At 25.8% G+C, this 12126-nt stretch overlaps 8 protein-coding genes across 8 annotated transcripts; 1 reads left to right on the top strand and 7 right to left on the bottom strand.

Annotated features, from left to right (window-relative positions):
- Nucleotides 1–256: 256 nt before the first annotated feature.
- NAEGRDRAFT_72217 (uncharacterized protein) lies at nucleotides 257–952 on the bottom strand (the record flags this gene model as incomplete). The annotated part of the gene is made up of 1 exon (XM_002672588.1): nucleotides 257–952. One exon carries the CDS (start codon nucleotides 950–952, stop codon nucleotides 257–259), a length of 696 nt encoding a protein of 231 aa, XP_002672634.1.
- Nucleotides 953–1026: 74 nt separating this feature from the next.
- On the bottom strand, nucleotides 1027–3103 carry NAEGRDRAFT_52069 (uncharacterized protein; the record flags this gene model as incomplete). Its single annotated transcript, XM_002672589.1, has 2 exons — nucleotides 1027–1540; nucleotides 2634–3103. 2 exons carry the CDS (start codon nucleotides 3101–3103, stop codon nucleotides 1027–1029), a joined length of 984 nt encoding a protein of 327 aa, XP_002672635.1.
- Nucleotides 3104–3251: 148 nt separating this feature from the next.
- NAEGRDRAFT_72219 (uncharacterized protein) lies at nucleotides 3252–4417 on the bottom strand (the record flags this gene model as incomplete). The annotated part of the gene is made up of 3 exons (XM_002672590.1): nucleotides 3252–3711; nucleotides 3828–4139; nucleotides 4344–4417. The coding sequence occupies 3 exons, from the start codon at nucleotides 4415–4417 to the stop codon at nucleotides 3252–3254; spliced, it is 846 nt and encodes a 281-aa protein (XP_002672636.1).
- An 873-nt stretch (nucleotides 4418–5290) lies between these two features.
- NAEGRDRAFT_72220 (uncharacterized protein) lies at nucleotides 5291–7226 on the bottom strand (the record flags this gene model as incomplete). Its single annotated transcript, XM_002672591.1, has 4 exons — nucleotides 5291–5718; nucleotides 5794–5928; nucleotides 6037–6286; nucleotides 6465–7226. The coding sequence occupies 4 exons, from the start codon at nucleotides 7224–7226 to the stop codon at nucleotides 5291–5293; spliced, it is 1575 nt and encodes a 524-aa protein (XP_002672637.1).
- Nucleotides 7227–7587: 361 nt separating this feature from the next.
- NAEGRDRAFT_72221 (uncharacterized protein) lies at nucleotides 7588–9206 on the bottom strand (the record flags this gene model as incomplete). Its single annotated transcript, XM_002672592.1, has 3 exons — nucleotides 7588–7988; nucleotides 8088–8499; nucleotides 8631–9206. The coding sequence occupies 3 exons, from the start codon at nucleotides 9204–9206 to the stop codon at nucleotides 7588–7590; spliced, it is 1389 nt and encodes a 462-aa protein (XP_002672638.1).
- Nucleotides 9207–9807: 601 nt separating this feature from the next.
- On the bottom strand, nucleotides 9808–10347 carry NAEGRDRAFT_72222 (uncharacterized protein; the record flags this gene model as incomplete). The annotated part of the gene is made up of 1 exon (XM_002672593.1): nucleotides 9808–10347. One exon carries the CDS (start codon nucleotides 10345–10347, stop codon nucleotides 9808–9810), a length of 540 nt encoding a protein of 179 aa, XP_002672639.1.
- A 312-nt stretch (nucleotides 10348–10659) lies between these two features.
- On the top strand, nucleotides 10660–11346 carry NAEGRDRAFT_72223 (uncharacterized protein; the record flags this gene model as incomplete). Its single annotated transcript, XM_002672519.1, has 1 exon — nucleotides 10660–11346. One exon carries the CDS (start codon nucleotides 10660–10662, stop codon nucleotides 11344–11346), a length of 687 nt encoding a protein of 228 aa, XP_002672565.1.
- Nucleotides 11347–11519: 173 nt separating this feature from the next.
- On the bottom strand, nucleotides 11520–11966 carry NAEGRDRAFT_72224 (uncharacterized protein; the record flags this gene model as incomplete). Its single annotated transcript, XM_002672594.1, has 1 exon — nucleotides 11520–11966. One exon carries the CDS (start codon nucleotides 11964–11966, stop codon nucleotides 11520–11522), a length of 447 nt encoding a protein of 148 aa, XP_002672640.1.
- Nucleotides 11967–12126: the final 160 nt, after the last annotated feature.

Here is a 12126-nt window from a genome sequence, read left to right on the forward strand (position 1 = left end):
AATATTCTAAAAATTTATTTTTAAAATTTAATTATGAAATTAAATCAATTGTTAATTATAATAATTTTAATTATCAAAATGAAAATGATGAATTAATTTATCCATTAAAAAATAAAATTGAATATCCACATGAAAATATTTATTTACTTTGGAATTATAATATTTAATATAAATTAATATAAATTAAAATAAATATTTAATAAAATTAATATTTAAATATTTAATATAAAAATAATAATTTATTTTTCAAATAAAATTAACATAAATTAGGATTAAAACCAACAGGTTCAGATAAAATAACTTCTTCAAAAGTTAAAGCTTGTAAATAAACTTGTAAATTTAATTTAAAACATTGAGGTGATTGAGAATGGAAATGAACATTATTAATTCTTAAACATAAACCAACTTTATAAAAAATATCAGCACAAATAGGTGGAATTAAATCACCTAATGTAAATGTATGTTGATATATCATTTCATTATTTGCTTTCATTATAATATTAGCTGTGTGTTGATTTAAATTAATTGATAAAATAGTTTCAGCTTTACCATATAAATTTTGTGATAAAATCTTTTTAGAAATTTCAAATGAACATTTAAATTTCTTTACATCTTGTTGACTATTATCATATGCACAATTAGCTGATACTCCTCTCATTCTATTAGAATATTGTCCATTTGATGTTGTTATTGTTGTAATATTATTATTATTAGCAATAAGATGATGATTATGAGGCTTATTATTGTTACTTGATAATAAAATTAAAGGTGAAATAAATGCTCTTTTACCAAGTGCTTCAATTCTTAATTTTGGATTGGATATTGTTTGAACATTATCAACAATTAATAAACCATTATTATTATTATTATTAGTGGTACTACTAGTTACACCTGTTATTACTGCTAATATAGTGACAGTAAATATTAAGGTAATAAGAGTGATTGTATTCATATTTTTTTAAGGATGATATCTTCAGAAAATGTGAGATATTTCTTTGGACTTTTTGATTTTTATTGCAATTATGATCAATGTTTTTGTTTTTTATATGGATTTTCATTCTCCTTCTCGGACTTTCGCTTGGTTTTGTCATTTTCGTCTGTGAGAGTACTGGTAGAATTAAAGATTTGATCATAATCAAATGTGTCAATACTTGGGTTCAATCCAATTATTTGCAGGCATTGTTCTGCAGATGGTCTACTTTTTCTTTCAATTTTAATCATCTCTTTTATCAATTCATGTAATTTGATGTGAACAATATCAAAATACTCTTCTTTAACTCTGGGATTTGTTATTTTTGATAATAGTGCATGTTTTTCAAGTAACCTTCCCAATAAAATCTCCATAAAAACCTTTCCCAATGAATAAATATCAGATTTTGGATGAATACAATGATCTTGACCTTTTCCTTTTTCAGGTGGATTATAGAAATATGTACCACTAGTTGATTGTAATAACTCATCATGAACATCATATGCCAAATCATCAGTTACAGTTAAAAAGCTCTTTGATAATTCAAAATCAATAAACTTAGCTCTATTTCTGAAAATAACAATATTATTTGGTTTAATATCATTGTGTATTACCTTCTGTTCATGTAAATGTTTCAATTCACTCAATAATTGTATAATTAATTCTAATTTAGATATATTAAACCTAGCAGAAATATTGTCCACTTTCAACACTTCTCCTGCAAGAGATAACTCAAATTTACAACCTAATATTCTGTCACCCTCTCTTGTTGTCACTTTTTCTTGATTGAAACATAGTGAACAAAAAGTATTACTTAAACTCTCAGAGTGTTTCAAAATCTTTACATAATAAGATACATTTTCATTGTTTGATGATACTGCTACAAATAACTGCTTGTAATGTAAATTTACATGTATATTTGATAGAGTTATTAGAATATTATCTTGTCCTTTCATGAATATTAATTGATCATTTACCTTATAATCAAGTTTAGAATCTATCATATGAGACTTTTTAAGAGTAGAAAAAGAAGCAACATCATTTAAGGAGCATTGTATAATGTTAGATAGTATTTTCTCCTCCTCACTCAGTGCATATTGTGAAGCTGTCATTATGAAAGAAAACAATAAATGATTCTTGTCTTGTTCATTTTCGTTTTTTACATCAAGAGGAAAGGTTCCAATGTTAAGTAACGTGTATTGAAAAGTTGTTGGGTTAGAATCATTCACTAAAATTTCTGTTCTATTATTTGGGAAACCTTTAATTCCAATAATACGAACAAATTTCTCATCTTTTAAAAAGAAGTATGTTACAAGTATTTTGACATTCTCCATAATTGAATATTCTATTTTTGGGTTTAAATTTATCATGGTAGAGCTATGGATAACCCTTAATATGGTAATTGCTTTAACTAGATCAGTAATGTGAGTACTATCATGTTTAGTTGTGTCTTCAATAAAGTTTAATCTTTTGAATTTTCTATCTTCGTAGTTGTAATTCATTGTTTCTATGGCAGATATTTCATTTGATGGACCAATTAAGGAACTAAGCAGACCAAACACTTCTTCAGAAAATGGCTCTTGTGGGAAATGATTAAACGTATTTATACTGATATTTCTATATTAAATAACTAAACAGTTTCTGTTGTTGAATATATACTTACTCGTTTCGTTTAAAATTAAATAAGCTTGTTAGTTGTAATAATTTTGTAAACTTGTTATCAACACTCTTTAATGTATTAGATTTTGGATTAGTGAAACATGAAATTAATTGCAATACTGTTTCTGGAGATATTGGTAAATCGAATCTATCCAACAATGTTATTGTTGTTGAAGTTATACCATTTCCAACTTCTTCCCCCATCACAATATTATCAACCAATTTATCAATTTCATTTCTAAACTCTTTAATGATGAATACATGTTCTTTAGCAGCTGAAAGACATACATCAACTTCATCGGAAAACTCAATATCCAATATTCTAGATACAGCTAGCAACTTTCGTTTCTCTACTAAATTGTTTGTACACCACGACTTTGGAAGTGTAAATGTGGCTAATTGTTCCTTAATGTTTTCGGGTGAAAAGGATTTCTCGAATAAACTCATAAATTTGTCATCAAACTCTTGAGCCATTTTTTTTTAAAATAAAGTGTTTGCCTTAATTTCCAAATTGCCAAACCTTCTCTGAAATTTCTACTAGTGTTAAATTCTTGAGCTTTAGCATGTTGACTTGATAAAGAAAACCACGTTTTTTCTGAAATTCCTGCTCAAGAATTTAACACTAGTAGAGTGTGACCTTAGCACTCTTTGTGTTGGATGGAGAGGCACCATTAGCATTTACATTTACAACTTGAGAAAGAGGTGGAGGTGGTGGAGCAGTTGTACTCTTCTTTTCCTTCGTTTGTTTGATTGCATTTTCGAGACCAACCTCCTTTTCCAATTGAGAAAATTCTTCCAATTCTTTGAATTTTTCAACATCTGGCAAATCAATAGTTGCTTCTTCTTCTAATTTTGCCAAAATATCTGAATGCTTGATGGTTTGTTGAGAAGGACGTCTTGAAACCTTCTTTGGTTTGGAACTCAACTTTCTTTGAATGAGTTGGTTATTAGATTGTTGAATTACCTCTTGAGTTGAAGCGACTGGAGTAGTGATAGTACTAGATGTAACTTCCTTCTTATTGTTTGCATCTTCCTTACTACTTGGTTTGATTAAGGAATTGTATGCATTTCCAGAAAAGTTTCTAAACTTCTTCATCTTTAAACGTTCTACAATGAGTCCTGAAATTTCAGCAGGTTTTGATTGCTTTTCTGGTGTTGCAGTAGTTGTTGGTTGAGTGGCAACATTGTTAGTAATTACTTTGTCGATTTTGGAGTAAGTTTAGTTGTAGCAACTGGCTCTTTGACAGGTTTAGGAGGTGATTGGATGACAGTTTCATTTGGAATCTTCTTTGTTTCTTCAATAATTGGATTGATTGGTTTGGTGATGACAGGTTTGTTATCTTGTTCTGCGGGTTTCTTTTCAACAATTGGTGTTGGCTCACTGATGACAACTTTAGGTTTGATGATGACAACCATTGGAGATTCTTGTTCTAGCTGGTTCCAAGTCAACTTTAGAAGAAGTTCTGTTTTGTGTTTCTTGAAAATACAATGTAATTTATAACCTAAGAAGCTATCACCATAATTCATGAAGAAGTAATAAAGTTGAGAAATAACAATAATATTGTGTTATTATAATACTAGTATCTGCACGACAACATTTAACAGTTCAAAAAAGCAGAAATATGTTATATACCGAAATTTTGAATTAGGGTAATTTAACGAATTTATAACGTTGGAATACAATAACTATACGTTATCCAATACTTGTACTTACGTTAGAATATTATCATATGTTTTTATTACATGCACAACTACTGCGAACAAACAACTGGTAATAACAATACACATATTGGCCCAGTGTAAGTAGCGCTACACAATGGTTAAGTCTAGAACATATGTTGACATAATCCTTTGTTCAAATACACTAGGATCCTTTATAGTGATATAATATGTTTGGTGCTCTGTTACATGCAAAGGTGTTAAATACTTTAGATAGCCCACAACCTTTGTTAATTCTAGTACCCAGAGTTTACCAGGGTTAATAGTGTATAAGGTATTACTACTTGAACACCAAATACTATTTACACAAAATGCAACCTATTTATCCAATTTGGTATCTTTCCTTTTACATTGTATTTATTGGTTGAAATTTAACTATCTTGGAGGAAACGTTGTTCGGAAGATTTTTGACTTTCAAATGGACTACTCTGTGGTGGGTGTTACACAATACTGTAGTGCAGGGCCAAGCCTTGTTCAATACAGCCACCCAGTCTACAGTATTTCTAAACAAAACACTATGTTTGTTGAAAATTCTTATTCTAATTTCATTCTATAATATCAATTCCAAGAAAAAACGAGACAATGACGGATCCAAAATTACTTATTACTAATATCAATACCAGCCTTTCTCAATTCAAACAAGTAACCCAATCTTGTATGATAAATAAATTCCAAAGCTTTGTATCATTCCACATATTGAGATATGAGTTTCCTCCAAACCCTAAGTGAGCTTTCACATATGTCTGTGGCATCATTAACTGTTGTAGGCCGAGCAATATTATCTATGCCCATGAAACACTTTCCTAAGGTCTCTTAAACATTCACTTAGAATTACAATATTAGCAGTTCATTCGAAAATGAAAGCAGCTTGAAGAAGAGGAAGAAACATAATTCGTCTTGAATTTTATTTAAAACTCTTGGAAATTCAAGTAATAATAATAATTAATTTCTCTTATTTGGTTTAATTTTCATTGATTTAAAATATTGTACAACTTGAGAAGGTATTTCCATTAAAGTTTCTCTAGCTAATAAATGATAATTTTGATAATTAAATTTACGAAATGGTACAAATTGTACAATATCTCTAATTGAAATTTCATTTCCGTTTGATAATCTTTTATCATCACCATCTAATAAATGCATTTGTGAAAAATCAGCAGAACCAACACCAACAATAACAACACTTAATGGATATTTAGATGCTTTAACTAATTCCTTAATTGTATCTGGTAAATCTGTAATTTCACCATCTGTTAATATTAATAATATTAAATATTTTTGATTATTTTGAGATTGTTCAACACTTAATTGTGATGCATAGGCAATAGCTGTTTGAATTGTTGGTGAAAAATTAGTTGGTCCATATAATTCTATTTTAATTAAATATTAAAGTAATAAATATTATTAAAATTGTTAAAATTATTAAATAAATAATTGAAACATACGAACAGTATTTAAAGCTAATCTATATGATTGTAAAATACCATCTACACCTACACAATTAGGATTAGATGGATTACCATTTAATGCAAAACAATGACTAATATCACCTGTTGGTAATTTTGCACCAAATCCAAATGCTATTAAAATTAAATAAATTAAATTAAATAAATATAATAAAATAAAAATATAATTTAATATAAATATAAATATAAATATTAAATAATAAAATAAAAATTTCAACATACATGGAAATAATTTATCATTATCATAATAAGATAAAATATCAGTAATAGATTTAATTGCCATTTCATATTCATTAAATTTACCACCAAAATGTAAAGATGATTGATCAGTTGGATTTCCATTTGAAGCAGTAAAATCAATTGAAACAATTAAAGAAACTTCTAATCCACCTGATAAATAATCTATAAATGTATATTCTTCTTCTTTTGGTTCAATTAATAATGTTTTTACTTGTATTTTACCTGTTACTTTCTTTTTATCATCATTTAATATTAAATTATTATTTTTTAATTCTTTTAATTCTTTAATTGTAAAATTTGTATATCCAATCTATATTTTTTATTAAAAATATATTAAAATATATTAAAATATATAAATTAAAATATTAAAAATAAAAATATTATAATAAAAAATAAAAAAAAAAACCTACCAAATCTGGATCAGAATGTTTATCCCAATCATAAATAGTTAATATTAATTGTAAATTTTCATCTAAATTACATAATTTAAACATTGAAATTGTAAATGGATTAAATATTGGATTTAAATTATTCATTATAATTTCAGATTTATATAAATCAATTAATTTTCCATTTACATTTCTAGAAATTATAAAAAATGGATCACTCTTTCCAAATAAATCTTTTTTAGCTAAATTTTTACCTTCTATTTGTAAAGTTAAATTAAAATCTCTAATTTTAGATATTTCTTCTGCTCTAATAGTAATAGTACCACCATTTTGAGAATTACCATATTTATCTAATAAAGGTACATTTATAGTAGAATTAGGTTTACTAACAATATCAGATATTTTTAATTCACATTTACCTAAAAAATCATCATCATTTAAAGTAGATGATTCATTATCAACATCATAAATAAAAAATTGAATTGGTTGAATTTCTTCAAATTTATAATTTACTATAAATGTTTTAATAAAAGAAGGATTTAAATTATTTTTTTGAATTTCAGTTCTACCAATTTCAATATAATTATATATATTATTTGAAGTAGATGAAGTAGTAGTAGTAGAATTAGTAGTAGAATTGATAGATTGTTTTTCACCTAATTTAACTAATGCTAATGGATCTGATTTACTTAAAATATCTTTATTTTTTAAATTAGAACATGATATAAATAATTCTAATTTAGTTTGTGGTGTTGATGATGAAAGTACATTAAATGGATCCATTATTATTATTATTAATAGTTTGTTATATTAATTATATTAATTATATTAATTTAAATAGATTACACAATTTTATAGAGATGATCAAAGAGAGATAATATCACAACAACAATATAGTGTGTAGTGATGATGTTTTTTTTGATTGCTTTTTAAAAACCGTTGCCATGATGATGACTTTGTGATGGTGTGATGACTTTTTCCATTGGGTTCATTAATAGATAACATGAACTTTTGACAAGAGAAGGGCGACCCAATCCCATTAATCACTGCATCATATCAATACCATTAAATAATACAATAAATAATATTTATTTAAATTAATAAATTATTATAATACACACAATTTACAAATAATATTAAATTATTATTCTTGTTGTTGTTGTTGTTGTTGTTGTTCAATATTATTATTATTAAATAAAGTAGGATCTCTAATAATTTGTCTTTTAAAAGTAGGTTTAGTAAATTCAGTTAATTCTCTAGCATAGATTTCATATCTAGAAGTGGATTGAAACATCCATCTATCTTTAACTTGTCTATTTAAATTTAAATCAATTTCAGTAACTAGTAAACCATCACCTAATCTAGTTAATTCAGGTGATCTACTTGCATCAGGTGCACTAACATATGATGATCCATAGAAATGTCCAAAATCTTTATGTGCTTTTTTACCATCAGCTGATGTAAATTCATTTGGAAATACTTCTGTACCAACTCTATTAATACTTGCTACAAAATAACTATTAGCAATAGCTGCATTTCTTGCTTCTATTTTAATATTAAATATAAATTAAATTAAAATATAAATTAAATATAAATATATTAAATAATATAAATATAAATTAAATAAATAAATAAAAAACATACCAATTGACCACATAGGTTCAGATAAAGTACCAACAGTAGCAGAAGGATTAAAAACAATTTCAGCACCATTTAAACCATAAGATTGCCAATTTAAAGGAATATGTCTACCATAACAAATATTAATACCAATTCTACCAAAATCAGTTTCAAAAACAGGATGACCTAAATTACCTTCCAAATAATAAGTTGCTTCATTAAAATCTCCAACACGTGGTATATGATTCTTTCTAACTTTACCAATATAATTACCTCTATTACCAATTACAACTGCTGTATTCCAAATTACATCATTATGTTCTGAATCTCTTTCTAAAATTGATGATACAATTACCATATTATATTTTTTAGCTAATTTAGATAAAAATTGTGTTGAACGTCCTGTTTCTGCTTCTTCAGAAAATTCCATCCATGGCTATATTAAATTATTATTATTATTTTTATATTAAATATTAAATATATTAAAATAAATATTAAATAGTAAATATATTAAAATAAATAAAAAATATTAAATATATTAAATAAAATAATATAAAAAAAACCTACTTGTTTTTCTCTTGTACAAAAAGCAAATGGCATTGTCCATGCTTCTTGTAAACCAATAACATTAACACCCATTAAATAGGCAGAATCAATAATTTTTTCAATTTTAGATTCAATTGCCTTATATTGTACATCAATTGGTTCAGTTGTATTGGTTACAATAGAATTTTGTATTAAACCTAATTTAACAATACGTGGTTTTCTAGATTGTTCTAATTGAACATTATCAATCATTGAATAAGCTCTAACTTCAAAATTATGTTCAATTGCTTGTTCTTTTACTTGTTTTGGAATTGGAAGTGATTTCCATTCATTACCATATAAAATACGACGAACTTGTGAAAAGGTTTCTTGTGGAAGGTGTTGTTTTAATGCATCATATACTGTTGAAAGTGATGTCATTGGATCATTTGGTTTAATATGTTGATTATTTTCCATACGAATTAATACTTCTTCACTTTTTACAATCATCATATTATTACATTGTAATGTTATTGTTAGAATACATAATAATAACATATTAAATACTACTACCATAGTTGTAGTAGTAGTAGACTTATGTTTAGTGATCAAATTCATCTTGATTATATGAGTTTGATCAGTGAATGATGGCTTGATGATTTTTTTTTTGTAAATTTAATTTCAGTTCATTTGAGAGATGTGATCGACGACGACGGATCACACAACAAGTCTTCAGATGATCGATCACAACAACAACATCACAGGAGATGGGATCATGAACTCTACGCAATGATAACATCCAATCAAATAATGCAATTGTAAACTAGTTGTATTTCACACATACATGTTTTAAATATTTATATTTCACATAATATTATGCATTGCAGTAGGTTGTATAAATGATGATGCATGTATTTATTATTGATTTGATCAGACATGTACAACTGTAGTGTAATACATTACAAATATAGTCATGGTGGTAAAGAAATAAAGATCATACCTTATTAGAGTTCTATTATCATATTGAACTTACTCATCAAAATCTCTTATACATCAAGTTGCATCCTAACATTTTAATCTCCAACATGTTTTGCTCAGTTGAATTTTAAATTCAAATTTGAACTACTAGTATTATCATTTTTGAATTAGAACATATTTATTAAACTATTTATTAATATATATATATTTAGTATATGATAGAGAGAATAAAATAATTTAATTAAAAATTATTTTTCCACATCATACTACCAACAGGTTGATTTGATTGAGCATTATATTTAGCATTTGATTTTTTACAATAAGGTACTAAAATAGTATCCTTATTAACAGGGAAATAAATTAATTGACCAATTGGCATTCCCTTATATACTCTTGTAGGTTTGACACAATTAATTTCCAATGTCCAAGTACCTTGAAAACCAACATCACCTTTACCAGCAGTAGCATGAATAGAAATACCCAATCTACCTGTACTACTTTTACCTTCTAAAAATGGTACATGTTCATGTGTTTCTGTATATTCTTCTGTTACTCCTAAATATAATTCACCTGGTTGAAGAATATAACCTTCATCTGGTATATCAAATAATTCAATTTCATTATTCTTTTTAGCATCTAGAATTTCATCTTTATAAATTGCTAATTTACTACCAAGATGAACATCATAGGAATTGGAGCCTAAATTCTTTCTATCATACGGTTCAATAATGATCGTCTTTTTTTCAATTTCTTTTAAAATTTCTCCATCTGTTAATATCATTTTAATGATGTTTATTTAAATAGATTGGTGTGTGATGATTAAATTTATTATCAAAGCTCTAGAGATGGTAATTAGTTCTTCTCTGTTTTTTTTTTTCTAGTTTTTTAAAATTGAGTGTATAACGCATGTTGGTGAGAAAATTGGCGCCAATCAATCCTCCTACTCATATCAATTTGAATCTTCCTCTCCATTCATCACACAATAATTTTAATGTAAAACTTGTTTAATAAATCATCACATATTAAACGGATAACATCACAACAACATCATCGGAGTAACTCTAATAATAATAACAAACTCTCTAATTAAAAAATGTCTTCATTTAATACACAATCATCTTCATCACCTCCACTTCAACAACCACAATTATCATCATCATTAAATAATACTAATACTAATACGAATACTAATAATAATAATACAATACCAAATAATTCATCATCTCAAACATTACAACAAACTCCATCCATGTCCTCAATATCATATTATTCATCTCCTTTAAATTCACCACAACAACAACAACAACAACAATCAAATAATTTATTAACAAATAATTTATTACAACAATCATTTCAATCTCCAAATAATAATTCTACTATAAATAATAATTCTACTATAAATAGTAGTAATAATAATAATTTAAATAATTTTGATGTAATTGGATTTTCAGAAGAAGAATTAAAATCAATTGATCAAACATTTTCAATTGGAGCAATGAATGCATTTGGAATGAAACAAAGTGAAAATGAAATTTTAAATTTAATTGACCAAATTAGTACATTACAAGTTAGATCATTTTTAGGATCAATGGAAATTGAATTAAAACATCAAAATTTATTAAATAATAATTTTGATAATTTTCAATCAGTTTCACAATTATTTCAAGAAAAGGAAAAATCAATTTCAAATTTAGTTAAAGATTTAAAAATTATTACAAGATCTATAAATGATATTAATCAAAAAATACATCAATCTAATAATAATAATAGTAATAATTAATATTAGTTAATATTTTTTTGTAAATAAATGTAAATAGTTACGATAATAACAATTCATTTTTTAAAAAGAAATTTAAAATTTTTGTACAAAATTTAAAAATGTTTTATTTACATTGTTTAATAATACTTGTTACACTCTCAAAATTAACAAGTATATATTTGGTAAAATGACTACTACAGATATTGTTGATTGGAATATGAATTTTTCAAGTAAACAATTGAAGAATGAAATAAATTTGAATCTTGTATAGAATCTTCATAATCTGATAACGTATTATTACTATGAGATAATGTTAATGTATTACTATGTGATGATTCATATGGATGTGGATATAATAATGTTGGAGTTGGTGGTGTTTGAGGTGTAATATCAAACTCTGTTATTTCTGTCAAGCCTTCTTCTTCAATTGTATGTTCATGTTCTGTACTCATATCATAATGATGATAATGGTGTTTACTGTTATGATGTTTATGATGCACTTTATGTTCAATAACAATGTCATAGTAGTTAGTGGTATTATTATTATTATTATTGGTATTAGTAGTTGTAGTATTGGATATCGAAGAGTTCAAAGTCTTCTTTTCTTTACGTGAGGTGGCTTTGTTGAATTTGTTGCCCATTTTGAGTTGTTTTTTTGTGTTTGTTGGTTTAATCCATTGTGCATTCCAAAGGTCATTTTGTGTTGTTTAAAATTTTCCTTATCCGAATTATTTTGCGTCCAATTTCTTTAGAATTGTTATTTTAAATATGCCCTTTTTTGGTCACATTCTCACAAATTTG

Source organism: Naegleria gruberi (genome assembly GCF_000004985.1).
Source record: "Naegleria gruberi genomic scaffold NAEGRscaffold_52, whole genome shotgun sequence".
NCBI classification, from domain to species: Eukaryota; Heterolobosea; class Eutetramitea; order Acrasida; family Naegleriidae; genus Naegleria; species Naegleria gruberi.